The following is a 24352-nucleotide window of genomic DNA, read 5'->3' as shown; positions in this document are numbered from 1 at the left end:
TAGTAGGAAGCAGCCAGAATGGATATGTAAACAGATGACACCCCATATTCCAATAAAACTTTATTTATAAAAATAGGTGGCAACTGGGTTAGATTCATGGGCCCCTAGTCTGAATTCTTAGCTCTCTTACATAGTTCAGATGAAATAGGCTCTCGAATGGGCCAAGTCACCCCAGAAGGACCTTTCTAGTGCTGTTTGTGTATCTGAGTTGAGTAATTGAGAAATAAACGGTAGAACTAGATTTCTTAATTTCTTACTTCCACTATAAGACTACTTATCACATTGTTTTGTGCCTTTCAAAATTTTACGTAGTTTGACAAGGAATACCTAAGAGACTAATTTGTTTCCAGCTACCAAGGAAGGAAAGAAAAATGGCTATTCCAATATTTCTGTTTTTATTTTCTTTCTTTCTTTTTCTTTTCTTTTTCTTTTTTTTTTTTTTTTTTTTTGAGCAGTGCTGGGGATCAAACCCAGGACCTAACACATACCACTGAGATATACCCCACAGACAATTTTTTTTTTTTTTTTTGAGACAGGGTCTCTAGCTAGATTGCTGAGCCTAGCCTCAAACTTGTGATCCTCCTGCCTCAGCCTCCCTGCCTGGGATTATAGGCATGCACCAACATGCCTGGCAATTCAGGTTTCTCTTTCTGACATATGAATAATTTAGGAAATGAAAAGAGTACTTTTTTTTTAAGATATTGAAGACCTCACACAAAACAACTTGTGATTTTCACTATGAAGAAATAGTTATATTCATGTGACTTTTAAAGCAAGCACATGTTATTCAGCATGTAGCTGTCTATAGGCACATTCTATGCATGACCACTTAAAGGGTTGATGCATTTCAACAAACTATATGAAAAATTTTTTTTTAAGCTATTGAAGACCTCACACAAAACAACTTGTGATTTTCACTATGAAGAAATAGTTATATTCATGTGACTTTTAAAGCAAGCACATGTTATTCAGCATGTAGCTGTCTATAGGCACATTCTATGCATGACCACTTAAAGGGTTGATGGAGGCCGGATAGAGGTGACAGTGGGCTTAGCACATTTTTGAGGTGTATATGCTTTACCACTTGGCCTGAGAATTCAGGGATCACTAGACCTGGTGCCATTGGAAAATGTCACCACTGGACCATTAGTTCCTGCCACACATCATAGAAGGGCCTAGACTTACAGAAGGCATAAATCCCACTGGGGTTTGAGACTGGTTGAGGAAAGATGGCAAGAAACCACAGATGGAGCTAGGAGGTTTTCTACTTAAGTGGCCAGTAGAGGCAAGTGCTGTAGGGTTTGGAGAATGAGATTAATCATTGAAAGGCTCAAGCTTGGATGGGCTTTATGTTTCACTTGTGTGGATTGAAGGAGGGCAGTGTGCAGAAATGTAGAGAACTACACAGGGCAGAGGTGGTGGCAAGGATTTGGTGCAGAGATAAGAAGGCACATGGCTTCAGAGGACTTGCTTCTCTAGAGGACCGGGGAGTTCCTACGAGGGAAGTGCAGTTAGGGACTGGGTGGACAGGTGGTGAGGGTTCTGACTGCTAGGGTGAAGACTTGAGCAGTGAGTGGCTGGGAGCACTGGGTTGGGGGAAGCTGTTTTATTATTATTATTTGTTTAATTTTTTAAAAATAAGGTGAGTGGCATATGCCTTAATTCCAGCAGCTTGGGAGGCTGAGATAGGAGGATTACAAGTTTAAAGCCAACCTCAGCAACTTAGTGAGGCCCAGAGCAACTCATCAAGACCCTGTCTGTAAATAAAATATAAGAAAAAACTGGGGAATATGGCTCCATGGTTAAGCCCCCTAGGTTCAATCCCTGGAATAATAATAATAATAATAATAATAATAATAATAAGAAGAAGACATGCCTGGTGTGGGGGCTCATACCTATAATCCCAGCAACTCAGAAGGCTGAGGCAGGAGGATTGTGAGTTCAGAGCCAGAGGCAGGAGGATTGTGAGTTCAAAGCCAGCCTCAGCAGATTAGTGAGGCACTTAGCAACTCAGCGAGACCCTGTCTCTAAATAAAATATAAAAAAAGAGCTGGGTATGTGGCTTAGTGGTTGAGCACCCCTGAGTTCAACCTCCAGTATGAAAAAAAAAAATAAAAATAAATTAAATAAGGTGATATGAAAAGAGAGGTTTTAGGGAGACTAATCTGATTTGTGTGAAGGTTCTGGAGGCCAAAGCAGATAAGAAAGCTAGTAGAGGTGTTCCCTGGTGTAGCCTGAGGAAATCATGTTGAGGGCATACAGCATCTAGCAAAGAAATAAATGCTGTATTTGGGAATGATATTTGAATGTTTTCCTGAGTCTGCACTTGGAGGGGTGAAAGAGACCATTACTTAAACAACAACAATAAACCCTTGACTATTTAAAAAAAAAATTAGCCTTAAAAGTTGCAAAAATAGTGCCAAGAGAGTTCCCTCGGAACCATCCCCAGTTGCTTCTAATGCTAACATTTTTACATAACCCCATGTGTACAGTTCTCAAAACCAGCATTGATCTATATTCTAAAATTCAGACTTGTTCCAGTTGTCCTACTAAGTTCCTTGTCCTAGTCCAGGGTCACACAGTGCTTTGGCTGGCAGTGTTGTTCGATCTCCAATCTGGGATACTTCCTCAATTTCTCTTGGCCTCTCCAAGAGTAATCAATTTTAGCAGAGTTCAGACTAGTTATTTTAAAGAATGTCTCTTATTTCGGAGCTGTCAGGCATTTTCTTATGAAAATTTCAGATATACATTTTGACAAATATACCATTAAAATTGCCAATCGCAGTTCTTGGCATCAGGAGATAGATGATGTCATCATGTCACCTGATAGACGATGGTTTTTATCACTTTGTTAAGGTGGAATCTGCTAAGCTCCACTGTTAAGTGACTATGTTCTCCTCTGTACTTACTAAGTATCTTGAGGAGAGATACTTTGACACTGTGCAAATATCCTATATCTCATTTAAGCATGCGTTGATGATTCTTGTCTCAGCATTTATTTTTGTGTTATTTCCTCAATGGTGCTTTTGTTTTCCTCTTTTTATTGCATTTAGTAAGTAGAACTATTCTGTGAGGAAAGGCTGTCTTTTCTCCTCCACTCCCATTTGTTGCTTCTGTTACTTCTTTACATCAGTATAGATTCATGGATAGATTATTCTGTAAGTTGTAATTCAATACCTTCACTCTTTATTTTGCTCCTCAGAGTGTCCCAGATTTGAACAGTGGGAGCTACTTCAGATTGGCTGCTGTGGGAAGGGTCCAGGTATGATGAGGTCGGTTCATGTTATGAAAATAGGAAATTCAGTGACAAGTGGGGGTAAACTTTCTGATTTAAATATTTTTTTTCCCTAAACTTTTAGTTAATAGATTCCTAAATTTTAAAGGGTTTTCTGTGATTACATTAACCAGGGAAGCCCACCCTAGTAGGCAAAATTATTCTCTTGTTTTTAAAGATAGCCCCCCAAAATAATTTCCCAAGGACTGAATAAAGTCAAATCGATGAAGCTTTGGGATTTGTTTCCATTGTACCTAGATTATATATTTTCCCAAAAGCTTTGGGTTCTTGCTGATTTATCTTCCTAGGCAGGCAAGATTGTGAAATTTTTCTAACTATCCCAGAACTCACTTTGCTTTTTCTACTGTAGCTTTTAAGTAGGGAAACGTGTTTATACTAGAATGTAGCCTTTAATACTGGGAAGTCAAAGTTGAGTTTAATGCTGGGATGCTATTAAAAAGGCATACCTTTCAGAAGGTACGCAGGTACTGTGCTCTGATGGCTTAGGGCTGTCTAGGATGGGCTCTATGGAAACACATACCACATGAGTAGGTGCAGGGCGAGAATTGACTAACAGCGGCTCTTTGTTTTGCACAAGTCGCTTGGAGGCTTTGCCACAGATATCAGAGCTGTTGGCAAATGACTCTCGCCCCCCTTCCTTCAGCAGGTCGTGCATAGGAGAAGAGTGCCCCAAGCCCCATGGCTGAAACCGGTGAGGAGAGGATCCAGCTGTCATTCTCAATCACTTATTTTTATGGCTTTTACTCAAACCTGGCTGCACATTAGAGCCACGTGGGGAACTCCCAGAAGAAAGAGATTCTCATTCAGTATGCCTGGGATGGGATACTGAAATGGTATCTGTTTTGTTTTTCTTCAGTAGCCTGAATAAAATGTAAATAGGTGGTCTTATTTACATCTAGGATTGAGAACCACTGGATCTTGAAGAGACTATTTGTGACTTCTTAATGTAGTTAGATACTCTTAGTATAACTAAAGGTAGGCTTGAATTGCAAACTGGGCAAAATTTTTAACCTCTTTTAAGTCTACTTTTGTCATCTTCAAAATAAATTAATAGTACCTACCTTGTAGGTTTTCAAGGATTAAGTGATACAATTCAGGTAAAATATTTAGTCTGGTCTCTGACACATAATAGGAACTCTAATACTATTATTTAGTAATATGTAGCATTATAACAGAGGGTGACTTTGGAATCAATCAAAATTTTGTCTCAGTCCTGGTTCTAAACTTTACAGCTCTGGAACCTTAAGTAAAACACATTATTTCTCTGACCCTCTGGCCTCTTACCTATAAAAATAGGAATATGTGTGTACAGTATAGGAGCGATGCTTAAGACAAAGGAGGTGCCCAGTGAGCCTTTCCTTTTTGTCACCTTATTTTTTTTTTTTTTTAAAGAGAGAGACAGAGAGAGAAGAGAGAATTTTAATATTTATTTTTTAGTTTTCGGCAGACACAACATCTTTGTTTGTATGTGGTGCTGAGGATCGAACCCAGGCTGCACGCATGCCAGGCAAGGGCGCTACCGCTTGAGCCACATCCCCAGCCCTGTCACCTTCCTTTTGTTCTGCTTTCTTATCACATCACAGGGCAGTGGAAAAATGTAATTTCAAGATCATCATTGACTTTGGTGTGGCCATGCTATGTTGAGATGTTATTACAAATGGCCTTTTTGGCTATGACTGGCTATTGTCTTGGGCATGTCCCTTGGATCCCTCAGGAAACAGTTGTGGACCCAAGTTGCAAACAGAGCTGACAGAAAGAGTTGTGTTCCCTGCCCTTCTGCCTCAGCAGCTGTCTCCTGTCTCCTGTTTTCCTTGCACTGAACTTATGATGCCTGTGCAGACTGCCTGGGATTCTGTCCTTTTAATCTTAATCAAGCTTTCGTTGAGATGCAAGTTTATCCTGGGGCTTACGAAGGACCCACAGTCTCAGAAATCTTCTGGAGAGCTTAACAGATCACAACCTTTATTCTGTTCTATAATCTCTTAAACTTGTCATATTTATGAGTTACTTATAGAGGCTTTTTGTATTCCTAGGTTTCTAAGAAATTCAGTGTACTTATTCTACCATTCCATCCTCATATTCTACTTGACCACCCAGAATGGGAAAAGGGACAATGGCTGAAGGTGACAAAAAGCTGTGTCATGAGCCAAATTCTTGCATTGTCAACAAATCTAGTAGTTCTTATTAGTTCATATTGCTAAGGCAGGTCATATTTCTGTGACTATTGAAGTGTGACTGTTGAAGTCTTTCTCTCTTCATTTCTGTTCTTAGTCACCAAAGTAACTGGACTGCGGATGGTACTAAGGCATCCCCTTTAAGATCTGGTGAAACATGTTCAGCAAGATATTTCTAGCACCTCTGGAATGAATTCCATGTTTGGTTCAGACCCAGCTTCATGGACTATTATAGTTTAAATTGAGAAGGCACTGAACTAAAAAAAAAATATGGTAATGTATTGTTGTTCATCAGTTATCCTTTTGAGTTACGCCATTATTTTGTTTTCTGGAAGTCCATTTTGTAATTGCAGTTTTCTAATAAATGTTCAAAATATGAAGTTTGCCTAGAATCATTTGGGGAACCATTCTCTGTGGTTCATTAAAATGGAAAGGAAGAAAAACAAATTAATAGTAAAATCCCTTTTTGTTTGTGTTGTTCCTGTCCCTCTCTCTCTGGGGTGTAGTGTCTTTGGTGAGTTATCTAGATTACATAGCTCTAGCAGTTGGAGATGAGAGGAAAAGGAATTGTCACCTTGTCAGTGCCTCGTGTCTAAGAGATGCTGTGCTGAGGTCCTTTGAGAGGATGGTTGGCCTTGGCAGACTAGCCACCTGAGATTATAGAGCAAACTAATAGGAAAATCAGAACCAAGGAGGAGAATTCTATGGATTTTAAGCATTCTTTAAGTCCTGTATCTTCTGATAAAGGGGTTGTATAAATGAGGGGTGGTTTAGCTGGTATAGTTGGCACACACTTGTAATCCCAGTGACTCGGGAGGCTGAGGCAAGAGGATCTCAAGTTCAAGGTCAGCTTAGACAATTTAGTGAGAACCTTTATCAAAATAAGAAATAGATGGTGGGGTATGTAGCTCAGTGGTAGAGTGCACCTGGATTCAATCTCCAGTAGTGCATGCGCATGTGCATACAGACGTGTGCACACACACATACACACACACAAAGGGTTGGTTTCTTTTTTTGTTGTGTCTATTTCTGGAAGTTCTCACAGTGGTTGACAATGAGCTCAGTAGCTTCTTCATAAATATGAAATGAATGGAAGTAAATTACTATTGGAGCTTTGAAATGAAGCCCTGGAATGCTGAGGGGAGAAGGAAAATCAGGAGATTCAAAGGTAGGAGGAAAACAGCTTGAGTACTTGTGTATTCAGGGAAGGATATTAAGAGGGGTTTGCACTTTCTAGGGTGGTACTGTGATGTTCTCCGGGTAAATGCTTGAGAGTGGTCCTCCAGGTGAGTTAGAGCAGCAGCCAGTAGGCCCATAAAATTAACTAATAGTTCTTTTTTATTACCTAGTAAAAATGAGGTAATGGGTAAAATAATCCTCATGTTATTTTTTTTTCTTCTTCTTACATCTTTGGTCCTTGCTATTTTTGATCAATACTGAAAACTTCATAAAATGGTTTCTTCAGAACTACAGAGTTATAAGAGTTATTTTTAAAAATGTTGAAGGGGTCAGTCAGTACTTTACTGAGATCCCCAAAGAGCCCTGTGGCTACCCACCCCAGCTCAGTGGACAAATTTGAGAACTACTGGACTCAAGTGTTAATGAAACAGAGCTCACCTGGGACCAGTTAAGAGAGGGCTTCACAGGAGTTTCTGACAACAAATCCAGGAATTGTGTCCTATAAAAGGTAGTTCTTATTATGTTGCTCTTGTCCATTCCCTGTGGGCTAGCAGCTGATCTAGCAGTGTTATCCATTCAGTATAGAAAGAATACCATTGCTTTATCTACTCACCTTACCAATCTTTTGAAACAAGGCATCCATGGGGATGCTTCTGTTAAGTGGGATTGTGTGTCTGTAATACTAGTGTGGAGACGGCCAGATTTAGGGTGGCAGCAGAGAGAAAGGCAAATGGTTTATTTTCTTTTGTGAAAACGCCTCCGCCTAGTTTTATAGAACTTGTTTCTATCTAAAAATTTTCTCTTTAACTAGATCATGTGAAGGATTTGCTTTTTTGAGCTAATTCAGACAATTAGAAGAGTAATAAAGATTGTTATTTCCTGTCTGCTAGATCGATTTTTAAAATGCTTCTTGTTTAGGGGGAAGTAACTTATCACGATGATTTCATTTTCATATTATAAATCTGGTACATATGCAAGTTTTAAAAATAAATGAATATATACATAGCTCAGATGATCTAAGGCCTAGGAAAGGCCAATTGGAAATGTGTAGCAAGTAGACCAGAACAGTGGGGATTATAACATTTATTTTCTATGATGCAAGTTGCACATCTTTAGCAGAGCATCAGTTGGCATTTCTGGATAAAGAGTCAATAATTTTATTTCAAGTTAATTAAAAGATAAGTAGTGTGGGAGTTATATGGAGTGGGCACAGGGTGGAATGGAAATTCTCTTTTTAGGCTAAAATTTGGTAGAAGGTTCAGATGGTGGCGTGGTATATTTTGTAAATTTAGCAAATTATTCTAAGAAGTGGAGGCGGCAGGCTAAAAACTCTGGGCTCTCAAAAGACAGCAAGCCTTGGAATAGAGGTATAAAGAGCTTTTAAACATAGGCTGGAAGTTCAGTAAGTGTTGGTTTCTCTGTTCTTTTCCCTGTACTGCAACAGGAAGTGATAATCGTTCTCCATTGTGCTCAGGCACATGTGGGTGATGGTGCTGCTTACAAGATTGTTGGGTAGGAGAAATTAGCTCACGCAATTCAAACCATTCAGCAAATACTTATTTAGTTGATATGGATATATGAATAGCTAAAATAAATGAATAGAAAAATAAGCATCTTGATGTTAGGTTGTGTGCTAGATGTTGTGAAAACCAAGCAATCAAGTTTCCAACACTCTTTCAATGAGCTTATGGATTCCATGGAGTGAATGGTTGCACAATGCAGAGCACCCAGGGGCTGCTGTGTGCATAAGAGTAAAACAAAGAGCTCCAGAGAAGAACAAAACCCTGTGGGAGGAGCTTCACTCAGGAGGCCATGCACACACCTGGACTTTGAAGTCATTGGGGTTCAGGGATGCATCAAGGAAAATGGAAGTTTTTAACATGGAAAATGGTGTGATCCGAGGCAGGGATATGAGCGGCATGCTCTTCTGACAAGTAGATCTTACTCAATTGCAGAAGACTTATATGGAGATGGAGAGAGAACACTAGAAATGTCTGGGAGGCAGGCTGTGGTGGGGCCAGTGACCCAGGGTTCATTCCCACAAGCAATAAAGTACCTGCTTCTGAGTGGAAGGGATGGTTTTAGGAGATTTGCTTAGTTAAGGTTGGTAGGATGGCTTGAAGCGGGGTGACTAGAAGACAGAGAAATCCACTGGGAAGCTGATGTATCAGTTGAGGTGGACAGTGATGAGGGTCTGAGTGGAGGTGGTGAACATGGACATGAAAAGGAGAAATGGAATCCCAATCACATTAAGAATAAAGTGATGAGGACAGAATCCCAGACTTTCTATGTTGCTTTTGTTGGTTGTACTTCCTAGTTTGGGAGCTGGCCAAGTAGACTATCCTGAGGCCCTTTTGGTATGAATGTTGACCAGAAGCACCAAGTCAGAATAAGGAGGCTAATCCCATATGGCCCATGGCTGAGATTTAAACTCAATTTTTAGCAGATATACCTCCCAGGCCTACCATTATTGCCTTTGGTACAAAGGTTTCCTTGATTCTAATTTTTCCTCTTGTTTTTCTCTTAAAATAGACTCTGTCAAGAAGAATTTCCAATCCGTACCTTGAACATACTCCTCAGGTATGATTTTTCAGTTTTCATTCTCTTATTGCATTTTCTGTAACAATGATTCACAAATTCTGGTGCAGAATTCTTCAGTTATTGCTGTTGCCTCTGCTCCTGACCTCATGGGGTTTTGCAAAGATTCTGCAGTGATCACATTTTCTACCCACCAGGGATGACACAGGGAAAGTGTTTGAGATGCTCTATTCACAGTGTCATGATGCAGGATGTTCACAGGATGGGTGTGGGTAATTCTTGTTTTCTACACCCTTTATATGGATGCATTATCCATGTGGCAGAGTAAATATGTAATATATTTTTCAATTTTTTGGTATTGATAGAAATGGCATATTTTGCAAATAGTGAGGAGTTTACACTGAAAACTGTGTAAGATGTATGTGTATAGTTATCTACTGGAGAGATACATCCTGTGTGCTCAATGCTGAGAAAAGATAGGGACATCTTTTCTGTGTTGCATTAAAGAATTAGTTTACAAACATTTACATTCCCTAGGATACCAGGAGACTGAGTTTTCTGAGGGCTAGGATGTTTTCTACCTTGTTCCCCACTGTAACTGCAGCATCTAGAAAAGACCTGACATTGGCAGCTGCTCAATCAATGTCTCTTGAATGACTGATTGAATGAAGCTTCTGTGATGTCAGGACAAGTCAAGTGTCAACTGACTCATACTTCTTCCTTGGTAATACTTTCTGTCATCTGACTTGTTCCAAGTTTTGATTTTTTTTTTTTTTTTAAATATGTTTACATGTTAAAGCTAAATAATTTCCTGCCCTTTTCACTTTCTCATCAGGTTGCATTTTGGTGACAGTATTGGGATAATTAAAGAAGTATAAGGACAGGGTTAACATGTTCCCTGTCAAGTCATTATCAAGACATTATCAATTTATTTGCTTCAAGAGAAGGCATAAATGTTTTATAGGTTCAAAAAGAGTTCACCAATAGGACTGGGGACATAGCCACATGGTAGATTGCTTGCCTAGTAGGCATGAGCCTGGGGTTCAATCCCCAGCACCACCACCAAAACAACAACAACAACAACAACAACAACAACAAATTTACCAGTAAACATTTAAAAAGATGTAAGCTTGCACCTACCAACATTTACAAATTTTCATGAGTATTTGTGTTATGCAGATAGCTCATTTTCATTTAGCTTCTTTTGCTTATGTGCTGCTACAGAGGAAGGCGCAATTAGAAAGGAAGACCTAGACTTCTCCAGAGCTGAGAAGTAGCCTCCTTCATCTCTAAGAATCAGAGGCTCATATGAGGGAATTAAAAGATTAAAAAAGAAGCTAAATGAAATTTTTATCTGATAGATGGAATTGTGAAATACTATAGATGGAACCAAGATGCTTGGAATTAGCTGTGAGTTCAGCAGTTGAATATCACTTCAAAGCAAAGCAGCCTGCTGTCAAATTGTGTCATGGTTCAAGATGTTCACTGAATAAGGAAAAAAATTATTTTTTCATCTTCCAAGACCTTTATATGAATGCATTATCAATATGGCAGAGTTAGTATATAAGTATTCTTCAACTTGCTGCAGTGATAGAAACACTATATTTAAAAAATAGTAGGTGTAAAAAAAGCTTTGTGTTTTAAAAGGAAATTATTTATAATTACATTTAGGAAAAGAACTTTTAGAATTTGGAAAATAGTTATTATAGCTTAATAGCATAAGTGGACCAGTAGCTAAAATAAAATAAGGTAATTATAGGTCTGTAGCTACATAGGCTAAAATGTGTCTCAAGCTTAGGGATTTGGTCATGATTTTTTATATATAGCATGCTATTGGGAGCTCACACATTATCATGTTATTGTCCTACATTTACAATGAATGTTTGTCTTTTTCATTCAGATTTATGGAGAGAATTCTTCATGTGCAGGAAGAGCACTGAGAAATATTATTATCGTTCAGGCTGCTGACCTGGTGAAGGACAGAGTGAACCTTAAGGGGTTTTACAGGTAACACAGTTTCTTAACACCATATCAAAAACTTTCCTTCAGGGAGAAAAAAACTCACAAAACAAAACAACAACAACAAAAACCCAGCTTGTGTTAAATTGTGACCTTGATCATAGAGAGGTGGGTCATATCAGTACCAGCAGTGGAGGGGTTGCTGTGTTCTGTCTGTGGAGGATTCTGGTGATAACTTTTCTTTTGTTAAACTTCTCTTCTGTTTGTTTACCGTAAGGCTCTGGTTCTGAAGTTAGGGTACAGAATACCCAGCTACAAGTGTAGATTCAGTTGTGCTTCCTCTGAGATGTGGTATTTTATATTTTCTTGACTGTGTGTTGTCCTGAAAAATAATTAGAAATACAGGTCCCTTCTTCAAGGATTTAATTATGCTCCTGTGGGGATTCTTTGGCAGTCCATAAGCAGAGAGAGAGCTGCCTCACCCTCCAGGTGAGAGTGAATTCCATAAAAGGTACTGTTCAAAGTGGGGAGAGGCAGATTGGTGGAACATGAGGCTTACCCACCCTGCTAGTGAGTAAGGGCAGAGATATATTCAAGTAAGCAAGTACGTTCTTGGCCAAGTTTAGAGTAAAACTGACCAATAGTGTGATTCCTTACAAAGTTTGGAGCACTTGTTTGCAATTTACGGAAAGCCAAAAGTGGATTATCAGCTCTTTATTTTGCCAGGTGAAGATATGAAGCCATACCAAATGATACCAGAAGAAAATTATAAAAATAAAACAAATATAAACTACTATCATTTATTATTACTCTTCTTTAAGAAATGACATTTTAATACCATAAAGAATAGGAACAGTACTCAGAATAAACGTGTACAAAAAAAGGAGACGTATTCTCAGAATAAAGGATGTTCTTTTCAGTTAAATAAATTTAGTTTTATGAAAAATTCATATTTATAATATTCCTGTTTTTTCCACTGGCCACAGATGGGAAACATTTCATCATGGCCTGGATTCTGGGGATAGCGATACTTAGGCTATTGGAAGAAGAGGACTTTTCTTTATTGAGGCATAAATTATATACGATAAAATGCACAAGTCTTAAGTATGCATCTTGATAAGTTTTTTATTTATTGTATACTTATGTAATCATTATCTGTGTAACCACTGTGAAGATACAGAGTACTTTCATGTCTTAGAAAGTTCCTGCAGGCCTTTAAACAGTAACTTTTCCTTGCAACCAACCATTTTTTTTAATATAAAAATTTGGCAGATTATGTATTCTTAGGAGCCATTAATTAAGAAAATACGAAGTGTGGGGAGGAACCACAATGAATTAACCCTTTAAGGTCCTGTATTAAATCACATAAGGCTTTATGTAAGTTTTGAAAAGATGCTATCGGCTAAACATGACCTGTTCTGTTTATGAACAATGCTTTTGCATATTTGATTTCATGAACATCTTGAAAAAGCTCCATTATGTCCTGTTCTTTTCATTTGAAATTCATAGCCCAAAGTGTGAGAATTACTAGTTCATAGTCCAGGCCATATCAACAGGACAGGAACCAAGAGGGGCTGTGGTGGTTGGTCTACTTCATATAGAACCTATTTCTGTCTGTCTGTCTACCTGTCTTTCTCTGATTCATTTATTCAGTAGGTGATGGTATCAACTTTGGGCCCATCTGACTTGTTAAAAAAGTAAAATCATACCTGTGAGTCTTGGGATCTAGTTGAGTAAGCTCATAGGATTAATTTCAGTTACTGCATAGGCTATGTGTAAGAGCTCTCATTGTTCCTATTCTTATTTTCATTTGTTGAGATCTCCATGGATGTAGATTGAAAAGGGAATTGGGAGGTATATGTTAATCAGGAAAAAGAGCCATCTACCCAAGTTAGAACAGTTAGAATTTAGTGAGAACAGAGCCTGGAGTGTGTGTTTTGCTGTGATTGGAACAGAACAACTTTCTTTTATAATCTAAAGACTGATTAATGTACTGAGTTTAAAGATGAAGTGCTAGTATGATTGCTTTGAGTGGATCATTTTCATTTGTCTGGTAGTAAATTGAAGTAAAGTGTTCTCCATGTACTATGTAAGAATTCACTTCCAAGACTTTGAAAAGTTTTCTGTTCATTTCATACTGTAGGAGGAGTCCCACTGGCTTCTGAGACTTCATTTCCTTTGCATAAATAAGTCACTAAATACCACCATCCCACTTACATTTGAGGTTAGCATATGCATTACTGTTACTTAATTGCTAAAATTGTAATGGGAGAGAGGAGGAGGCCAAGAAAAAACGAATTTTCCACTCCAGAGATTAGTAAAATTCATGTTTTGTTATAGCAATCACAAAGCTTTGCAGCTCCAGCACCTCTATATCACAGTGTTCCTACCTAGAATTGCAACTGCAGTTAGATCTGCATGTACCGGGAACAATTTCTGGATTGAATACAAGTCTGAAAATACACTGTGGGTAAAAACTGCTGTCAGTAATGAAGTTGCTCTATTCCAACCATCTCTGTTTGTTTTCTCACTGCTCTTGCTGTGCTGAGATGATGATATTTTGACCTGATTATTGCAGACTTGGTCAGCAATTCAGGGGTCTAGGTATTAAATGCAGAGGCGATTTGCCTCATTTTGTTTGCTTTAGTGATATTAACGATAGTGCTTATCATTATCCCTCATGTTTTCCCTGGTACAGGTGGATGGTTGAAAGTGATTTAAACATAGTATGATAGAATTAGGGGAGGTGTAGAAAAGGATCACATGCAAAGGAAACAGTAGCTTATCTGAAAGTGAGGCACAGTATCCATTAAGATTGTCACAGTAATACCATGTTCTAGACTATGGGCTTAGAGCCCTGCCCTCCAAACAGATTGAGTCTTTCCCAAAGAGAAGGGAGAGGTGGGGGAGTGGGGCTTTGTGGTCAACAGTATCACCTGAGGGCTGATTAGGAGTGGGGCTCTCAGGTCCCACAGAGCCTTTAGAATCTGTACTTTAACAAGATTCCCCTTCCCTCCTGGATAACTCCTCAGCAAAATTCCGAGAAGCCTGGTCTACATCACCATTGCACAAGCAGATGTATCCACATAGCCACCTTTTGCAATTTGGTGGTTTGTTTAGTAAATAAATGTTTTATTGTGTGGGTCTATATTCCAAGTGATGTCATACACTCAGCAGGCTGAGAAGCTGCATTGTTTTAAGAAAATGAATTCAGATGATACAGCATTTAATCCACAGGACAAAATTGCTCTCAAAGCCAGAGACACTGGTTAATTGAGAGAGGCGTTGAGGAATTAGTTAATTAACACTTTGAACCTTGAACATCAAAGGTGTCCTGTAAAATTAGAAGTTAATATCAACCATTTGATCTAATTGTCTCTTTTGTTGATATCTGTTTTCTCATTTTGTTTAAAAAACATTTGTATATTTGACTTTTAATCTTTCTGTTGTCTTCATTCATGTTAACTTGCAAGTGAACACGTCTGAAACTGGCTTATGTGCCTTAGATTATCTTTTCCATAGTGACACTTTACCCCAAAACATGCTTCATCAAAAGCTAGAATGTCTGACCAAGTATCTCAGCAGAGAAGTTCATTACCTATTTTCCTGTATCCCTGAAAACATAGCACCTTATAGCAGTCCTATGTATTGTCAGTTAGGTATGATTCCGAGGTATATGTGACCATGCCAATCACGAGAGATAGAAAAAATGTACTTCTATTTTAGGAATACAAATAAATAATGACATCTCTGGTCCTTCAATACTGACTGTAGACTAAAGATCGCCAATACATGATGCCACTCTTTTTAATTTTCTTTCTTTTTTCTCTTTTTAACATTTTAATATAATTCCACCCTCTTTTCTCATAACGAAGGGTGGAATTCAATGACATTTCTGCAAATGAAGAAGCATATTTCAGAAAGTTTTGTTTTTACCCTGAGGCTGATACTGATGGAAAAGTAGGCATGAAGATACTGTTTGTAGTAACCAGGCTGTGGCATTATTGTGTTTTAAGACAGAGTACAAAGAAGGTATTTTATATTTGGTTACACATATAGCTGGATCTATGGACTTACGATCTAGGCTATTTAACTAGATTGTGCAACTTTCTAATATAATTTAAACAATCAAATTTGTTGCTTGAGACAAATTTTGGGGCTTAATCTTGGAAGAATCATAAATAGAACTATTCTTCACCTGCTGTGGTTACAATTTTGTCCTGCCTTCTTGAAATTTTTTGTTCTCAAAGGGACTAAATAAAAATCTACAAATGGTTGAACCAGAGTTTATCACCACCAACTTGAACAGTGTGGCTTTACTAGGGCAGAAGCACTATGTATATAAAGGGCTGCTAAATGTATTCCTTTATTTACTCAAACATTATGAACTTATTTTGAGAACTTATTTTGTGCCTCAGGCTTTTGTAATTGTTGGGGATTCACAGTAAGTTGTACAAAGTCACTGTTTTCCTAAAAATTATTTTCTGGAGGCAGAAACAAATATTATTCACTTGAAAAGATGTAGGATTACTACATAAAGGTAATTTGAAGAAAAACTATAAGAGGATTTAACTCTTAAGTTTTCCCTAAGAAGTGATATTTAAGCATTAATCTGAAAGATGAATAAGAGGTTATGTCATTTGTTCTTGGCTTGCTTGAACAAATGTTTAAAAAAGCAAGAATATGAAAGGAAATGACATTATACATAACATATTTATTTATTTAGAGGAAAATATGGGGCCAATTTCTCATTATGAATGGCTTTGCTTTTGTCCAGGAGGAGCTGTGTTGGGTCAGAACTAGTCGACTGGCTTCTCGAACATTGTCCTTTTGTCCAGTGCAGATCTATGGCCATAGGAGTCTGGCAGCTCCTACTAGACATGGGAATCATGTCATCAGGTTAGTATTATATACTTTATTAAGCTGTTTGACCAAAATATATTTGCGTTTCTAGAGGATGTCACAACCTGGATGGAAATTGTTTTTGAAGGTAAGTATCTACAATCATTTTTATTTTCTAATTAAAAGTACCAAGTCATCTTCTGATTCACTTATTTTTATTCACATGTTCTAAAAGAATAATTAGGAACTTGTTGATTTAGAGACTAATACCTGTAAAAGGTCTTTCCCTCACCCTCTCCTTTCTCTACTCAAGATTCTACTCACAAAATTTTTTAATCAGTGACATCTTTAGTTGCTTGCTCTGAATGTATTATTTATCTTGCTGTACTTAATCATCAGAAACTGATTTTGTGAGTGGGACGTGTATGCCATTTTAACTGACTAAGTAATCATGAATGCTTCAAGATATGACCTATGAAGATTAGCTGTTTAAACAGGATAGAAAATAGATGTTAACTTGAATCTAAAATAGATGGTGATATCTCTTTTCTTAGTCGAGCCCAGGGAATTGAAAGATTAGAAACCTAGCAATCTGGATTCTTTAGTGCAAATCTCTCAGGTGCTGGCTCATCACTGAGAGGTCTTTTTTTTTTTTTTTTCTTTATAGGTATGAATTTTGAGAGCATACCCCTGGTGCCATTGTGAAAGAGTGGTACAGATGGGGACATGGTTGTAATCTTCTTAGTCAATAATACCTAGCACCTAATACTCTTATTTAGAAAATCAGTTAACTGCTTTTGTGGAATGGAGGTATTATCAGCTCACTTGCTAGGTTCAGCCTTCTGGTTAATAGAACATTCATTTTGTGTTTTTTTTTTTTTTTGGAAAAGTCTACAACTTATAATTCCTTCACTTGTGGGTTTCCAACCATGTTAGTAATGACATTTTGGATTGGGCAAGTCTGTGTTGCAGATGCTATCCTGTATGTAATAGAATTTGTGCAGCATCCCTTTCTTCTGCCTTCTAAGTGCCATAATCACAAACACACACACTAGAGTTATGACAACCAAAAATGTCTATAGACATCACCAAATGTCTTCTGAGGGGGGCACAGTCACACCTAGTTGAGAACCATGAATCTTGCTAACTTAAAACTTGCTGTCATGTAGTAATTGGGTGTCAGTGAAGAAATTAAATATATTAGCTTGTTTCGGGACACTGAAAAACATTTCTTGCCATCCTCTTTGAGTCAGTATTGATTTTATTGACATTTGTCTCTGAAGCAGAAGAATTATCAAAATCTTGTGAATATGCTGGCAAAACTTCAAGTAATCAAAATAGACTAGCCAATAAATCCTTTTCAATTCAATGGGATAGTGAACATGAATGAGCTTACAATGTAGAATCATAGTCTTACCTCTGGCTTCCCCTTAATAATTATTGGGTTTTCAATTTATTGTTTTATTTTGATTGTCTAAACTATATACTTAAAAAAAACCGATCCATATCTTTTTTTTTTTTTTAATTTCAAACAGTGGACCAGCATCTGTATTTTCAAGATACTTATGTTTTCTACCAGTTTTCATCTGATGAATGTAGCTACCTGTACTGTGAATTTGAAAGAGAAGAAGAATGGCAAAATGGCGTCAAACTTCTGTTGCAACTTGTTCCTCTCATTCCTGCGAGAGCTGGCATCTGTGAGCTGTAAGTGGGGGTGATCATGCGCCATTGTTAGATGATTCTTAGAGAATGTGTACTGTGTCCAGAGACTTTGCTATGCTCTTTAAGATCACTATCCAGTTTAGGAGGTAGTTGTACTTTTCCAATTTTTTAAATCAATTTTTAAATTTATATATGACAACAGAATGCATTATAATTCTTAATACACATATAGAGCACAAATTTTTCATGTCTCTAGTTGTAACAAAGAATATTCACACCAATTCGTGTCTTCATACATGTACTTTAGATAATGATGTCTGCCATATTCCAAAGAACTATTCCCATTTTTCAGATGCAAGTTCACAAAGGTAAAATAAATTGCTGAAAATTAAATCCAATTCCTAAATGACCAATGTGGTATTCAAGTCCCAGATGTCCGTGCCTCACCAGCTGCACCACACTGCTCCTGATTTACCATTGCTGTATGAGTAGATGATCTAAATTAGGAATAATTATGATTGGGCTTAAATATGAAATGAAATAATAACTCACTTCTTAACCACCATTCCAAGTCGTGACTTTGCTAAGAAAGAGCTCCGCAGACATTTCTGAAAATAATCTAGATGCAATATTTGGCAAATTAAAACACGTGAATCATTATCACATGAAGATACTGAATCACTGTATGATTAAAATTAATTAAAATTAGAAGAGGCTTAGGAACAAAACTTTAGTCATGATATGGAGACTTTGCCATGCCTTTGTTTATAGTGATAGTGACAAGCTTATTTCAGAAATGAGTTACAAATTAAAATTTCAGCTGAAATCTTTTATATACATAGAATATTTCAGGTCATAGAATATATCTCCATATTGTTAATTCCTTCAAGGGCAAATGAAATTGTCCTCATTTCTTAGGTAAAAAAGTAGGTTCAGTTCAGATAGACATATCTGTATAATGTAACAGAGGTTAGTTACTCTTATTAATTAAAAGGTGACATTGCTGAATGCTTAATACAGTTTGTTTTTAGGAAATGAAAGTTTCAGGATATTATGAGACACTGTGCTAATAGATTTATTGAAGAGAATATATTTTATGTCAGGTACTGTGCTAAATAAATGCCTTATGTTTCATATTTCATTTTCAGAAGATTTCCATAAGACAGATACTGTTATTATCCCAATTTATAAGTGAGGAAACTGAGGCACGGGGACCAAGTAACCAGTACAAGTCACACAAAAGTAGCAAGCACAGAGTCTCGGTGTTTGGATCCATGTCTTTATAGCTCTAATGTCCCTTCTTTAAACACTTGCTATGGCATCCTTGGAAGTTATGGGGATCATTCTAGTATCCCCTTCTGAAAGAGTATAATCAGAAGCTATGAAAACTGTTTGAGTTGTAAAATGGTATGGATTTTCCCACCACTGCTGTTTATAAAGACCCTTACAATGAGAAAGTAAAGTTCAATATCACTGAGTAGGCCAAGTACGGAAGATGTTCTTTATTGTAATGTGCTCTTAATAAGGTCAGAAACATCTAAGAAAAGGCAAAGAGCATGTCAATAAACTTTAGTGAGCTTTCTAAGGAGTGGGATGCTTATAAACCAGAAGTGGTGTACTGGCTTTGACTCGGAGGGACCAGCATTCACTAGTAGCTCTTCTCAACCATTTCCTGTTCTGCACACAAAATGGATATGTGTGCAATCCCATGGGTGTGCCCAGATTAACAGGGACAGGAGGGCAGCAGAAATAACCTTGCAAGAAGTCTTTGTGATTTAACACTACCTCCTTCTTCCCACCTCAGAAAGCAAATCTGAATGTCAGTGGGTGAGATGACAGTTCTGTGGAAAGCCTGAGTCTCTTCTAATTTCTAAAAATGAAAATACTTTTAAAATTTGAGCTCTAATATGAATTGCAGATGAGTTGCATCTTTTGTCACACTGATCACTTTGGACACAAATGTCAGCTTCTGGAGTTGAGAATCACCATAGCATGCCATGTTTATCAGCAAGTTTTTGCTGTTGGTATGAACATGTGCTTTTGTGAGTGATCGCTGACTCCTGCAGACAAATGGTCACGGGGGACCTATGAACCCTTCTGTCTCCCTTATTATAAGTATTAAATATAAAAAGATAAAATTATTGGAGTGGAGAGAGAGAATTTTTTCCCTGTGCTAGAATTATAAATCAATTCGTGTAATGGTAGAATGTAGTTGATTAAATTTTGGGAAGCCAGGATTCTGTTTATGTAGATTTGGAATGAACTATGGTCAGGGACACTGTCCTCTGACATTTGCATTGTCAAAATCCTTGGCATGGTTCCATACCTATGTTTCCATCCTAACTCCTGCTCTGACCTGGCAATCTCAACCTCTTCAGCCTCTGGCCCACACCAGTTACTCCTCCTGTGATGTGATGCTCTTGCTCTCTCCTCTGCCTCTGTCCTTGTGAGTTAAATTCTACCCAACCCTCAAGGGGGAGCCCAAGTCCTACCTTGACCACAAAACTTTCATAATGTCTCTGATCTGCATTGGTCTTTTTTTGGGTAACTTATTGCTCTTGTTCTTTGTAATAAAAAATAAATAAAAATAAAAAACATTTAAATTCACTCTTCTGTGTCACTCTTAGCTGTATGTTGTTTCATTTTGATCCATTCTACTTAAATCCCTCTGCATTCTTACATTGTTTCATTCATGTTGTTTATTTATGGACTGAAAACCTTTTTCTTTTTAATAAGCTTTTTTGATATTCAAGAGCTATTAGTGTCTACCTATTAGGTCCCTCTAATTTGCTGTCTTCTCTCTGTCTTTCAAATAATTTGAGAGAACCACTTAATGTCTCTATGTAAACACAATTCCGTTCTATACAAATGCATTTCTACAAGAGAAAAAAAAATAAAGGGGATTTCTTTTCTTTTTTTTTTATTTAAAAAAGAATGTTTAAAGTAAATGAAAATGAAGCTGCTTCAAGTTTCCAGGCTAGTTTGAGGGAACAAAATTTCTGTTCTAAACAAAATAACTTTTATACCCCAACTGAATAGATAATTCAAAAGGAGAGAATTGGTTGTTAAGGGTGCTATCTTGGGCAAAGAGAACAGTCATGGTTCCTCATTCAGACTGACAGCCAAGTCAAGTTACCCAGGGTGTACTTTTTCTAAACTCTGCTTTTGTGTTTTGGGTAGGAGTAGAGGAAGAATCGATGAAGAATGAAGAAGTAACAGTGTAGGGAGGCAGCCTATTCATTCCTTCAGGATCAGGAAGGTGTTTCTCTCCAACATGAACTTACTTGAGGATCTAGGCCAAGGATCTAGGCCTTTATGGCAGCTCCCAACTCACCAGGTGTGAGAGGGGCAGGCGTCTGAGCAGACAGAGCCTGTGATCCTTGGATATATAAAAATCTTTCCAGTTACAGAGCAATTGATGCTTATGCTATTATTAAAAGACTTGTAGAGGGTTGCCGAAATTGAACTCTGGTTGCACTTAGATATGTAAAGAAAAAAAAATGTAGCTTCTGTGTCTTTTACTAGTGGTCACCATCCCATTGGGTAGTCAGAAGAAGAAGTCCCAAATTTTTGTCTAGTCCAGTAAAATCATTCTAATGTAGTAATTTTAAAAAATCTTTTTTAAACCACTGTCTCTCAGCATCTTTCTCTGCTCCTCAACTAGACATCATCCAGAGACATGATGAGTGGTGTGGGTCCCTGGATCCCTTGTTCTTGACAGTGAAAAACATGGAAGGCTCTCCTGTCCCAGCTGATACTTTCTCTACTGAAAGCGTCATTGTTATGTGCACAGGTCTACATGTCGTCCAATGCAATGGTTGATTTTCAGTCCTGGTCTTACTTGACAGGCCAGCGTCCCGTGGCACACCTGATCACTGCCTTCTGGAAGCAGACTTTCCACTCGGCATCCTTGGTTCTTTATCCCACTGGCTTCTCTTTTGCAGGCTCCCTTGCTTATTCTTCCTCTTCCTGACTGTATTAACTACAGCTTCAATGCTCTGATGTCTTGCTTACTCTGGAGAGACTGCCCCATCCAAAGATAGTCAATTTCTAGAGACAACTCCTGCAAGCTTACTTTTTATATGCAGATCAACCAATCCTAGCCCAGCCTTCTTCCACCTCAGGGCCACTTTCCACCTCCCTAATCACCCCAGGCTCAGCTACCAGGCAACTAAGGGCAGCCTCTATGCCCCAGGGCCTGGTGAAATTATTCAAATTAGTCAGTCCCCAGCCTGTATATCCCACCTCATCTGGTATGGCTTGTGGGAACCACAGAAAATTCTTGCCAGCATTTTCCCTGCCTCCTGACTGACCATATGGCCCCTTGAAGTATGTCATTCCCCTTCCTCTTGGGAACTGTAACTCTTTTCAGCAGCAGTCTTCTCTGATTATTCAGGTTGGCCACACCTGAACAATAATAACACCTGTTTTTAAAATACCTCTAAACACGGAGTGTCCCAGAGCAGTCTTTAGTCTTCTCTGTTTTCTGTTGCCTCTTTGGATATGCCCTCACCCAGTCATGTATTTAATGTCAGTTCTGTAGCAATGGCTCCCAAAATTCAGGTCCCCTTAGCACCTTGTGAAACATGGCACTCACCCCCCACTCCCACCCGCAGACTTCCTCACCTCTGCTCTCTTTATGCTCATCCTACTTAATTTCTCCTTTTCTACCTGGCATGGGTAAGCAACATGAGAACTCCACTGGCAGCGTTAGTTTCTGAAAGGTGCTGGATTCACACTCTTAGACTGCGTAGCTCAAGTTCAAGTCTGCCATTCCAATGTCCCAAATCTACCATGTATACTTCTGACATTTTCTCACTGGATTCTCATGAAACCTGGATAGAAAGCAATACTGTTCAGGTAAACAAATGGTTTTTCAAGTATTTTCCAAAACCTTTTCCACAATGAAACTCAGCTGAAATTTTGTATTAAGATATTAGGTAACAAAAATTTCCATCTGTCTCTTTAAATGTTTTTATAGAAAATATTACTCTGCTCTTAGTCTTTGTTATTACTCATCACTCCCTCTCCCAAGGAAGCCTGAAGTCCTCCAAAATTTCCATTGTTTATAGACAAGGCTTATTCCACATATGGGAACAGATGGCTTACTCTTTATCAGAGCACATCTTTCGTGGAGGGGTAGGTCAGGTACTGGGGGCACTCAACCACTGAGCCACATCCCCAGACCTTTTTTGTATTTTATTTAGAGACAGGGTCTCACTGAATTGCTTAGCACCTTGCAATTGCCGAGGCTGGATTTGAACTCTGGATCCTCCTGTCTCAGACTCCAGAGCTGCTCGGATTATAGGCCTGTATCACTGCGCTGGGCCAGAGCACATCTTTAGTTAAGTGTACTACAGGAATTCTAGCATAAATTAAACTTGTAAGTGCTGGGGTAGCTCATGGTAGAGCACTAGACTCAGTCATGAGTTGAGCATAGCATATGTGAGGTTGATCAAAGTGTTCAAACTTTCAGTCATGAGTTGAGCCTAGCATGTATGAGGTCCTGGGTTCAAAAAAAAAAAAAAGTTTTTAGGATTGGGGTACTTGAGCCTTTGAAATGAAGCTGTTTAGTTAAATATGAAGTATTAGTCTTAAATTCCTCAAAATAAAATGTGAAAAATATATCAGTATCTGATTTTATTTAATTTTAGACTAATATATCACTGTGTACCCTGGACCTTTAATGAAACCTGTCATATTCACAATCTATCACTGTTTTGTAAATTTCCTTTGTCAGCAAAACTAGCAGCCTGACTCTATGAAAAATGATTTTCTTTCAAGAGGTGAACACGTGTTTGCATTCATGATATCAAGATCTCAAGAAAAATGTAATTCTCATTCTTCTGCCATCTTACTTTAAGAAAAAAAAAAGATAGGAATTTGCTCTGTTAAAAGCAAATATATATGGACATCTTCAGAATATCAGTTAAGGGCGGGGAAAGAGGACAATGTTGATCAAAGGATTCAAACTTTCAGTCATGAGTTGAGCAAGTTCTGAGGATCTAACCTGCAGATGGGTAGCGATGCTGACCACTATATATACCATGTATACAGAGATCAAATCACCACCCTTAAATATACACTGTACACCTTAAATATACACTGTCTTTACTCCTTAAAGACAACTTTGGTTTTATCTGAGATAGGGAGCTAGTCACTCCAGGATTTTGAGTGAGGAGAGATGTGCTATATCTTACATTTTTGCAAGATCGCTGTGGCTCTTGGGTCCAGGCGAGAGATGTGGCTGTGACCACAGTGGTGGTGATGGAGGTGGTGAGAAGTGGGCGATCCACTTTGAAGGAGCAGCCAACAGGATTTCAGGATGGGTATAGCAGCAAGTGTGAGGGAGAGGGAGGTCAGGATGATTTCCAGCTAGAAGTGGGGAGCTGCTACTCGTTAAGGTGGAGAAGGCTGTAGGAAGCTTGTTCTTTTCTCTTTGGGGGAGGGATGAGTAGAATGATGACATGTCCAGTTTGACGGTTGGTGGGACAAGGGCAGAGGAGCAAGGCTTCTGCCATCCTGTATCCTTACAGTAGCACCCTTAAATATTAGATCTCAGAAACTTATAAAGACATCAGCACCAGGACTCGGCACTCTCCCTTGGAGAATTAACCAGCTCTGGCCTGTCCTGTTGGTAAACAGAGTCCTTGAGAAGCAACCAGGAGAATTCCCAAAGACAGAACTTGCTGGCTGAGAGTTT

The 24352-nt window shown here is 38.3% G+C and overlaps 1 protein-coding gene across 2 annotated transcripts in view; it reads left to right on the top strand.

Annotated features, from left to right (window-relative positions):
* Positions 1 to 24352, top strand: part of Rapgef5 (Rap guanine nucleotide exchange factor 5) — a 227329-nt gene that overhangs the window by 29081 nt on the left and 173896 nt on the right. For both annotated transcript variants that reach the window (XM_076835279.2, XM_076835269.2), the window contains exons 2-5: positions 9181 to 9228; positions 11087 to 11193; positions 15923 to 16044; positions 17523 to 17691. In XM_076835279.2, coding sequence (XP_076691394.2) covers positions 9181 to 9228; positions 11087 to 11193; positions 15923 to 16044; positions 17523 to 17691 — 446 coding nt within the window. The remainder of the gene's footprint in view (positions 1 to 9180; positions 9229 to 11086; positions 11194 to 15922; positions 16045 to 17522; positions 17692 to 24352) is intronic.

Source organism: Callospermophilus lateralis, chromosome 1 (assembly GCF_048772815.1).
Source record: "Callospermophilus lateralis isolate mCalLat2 chromosome 1, mCalLat2.hap1, whole genome shotgun sequence".
Classification (NCBI taxonomy): domain Eukaryota; kingdom Metazoa; phylum Chordata; class Mammalia; order Rodentia; family Sciuridae; genus Callospermophilus; species Callospermophilus lateralis.
Note: the sequence above shows the minus strand (reverse complement) of the source record. Positions and strands in the feature narration are given on the sequence as shown.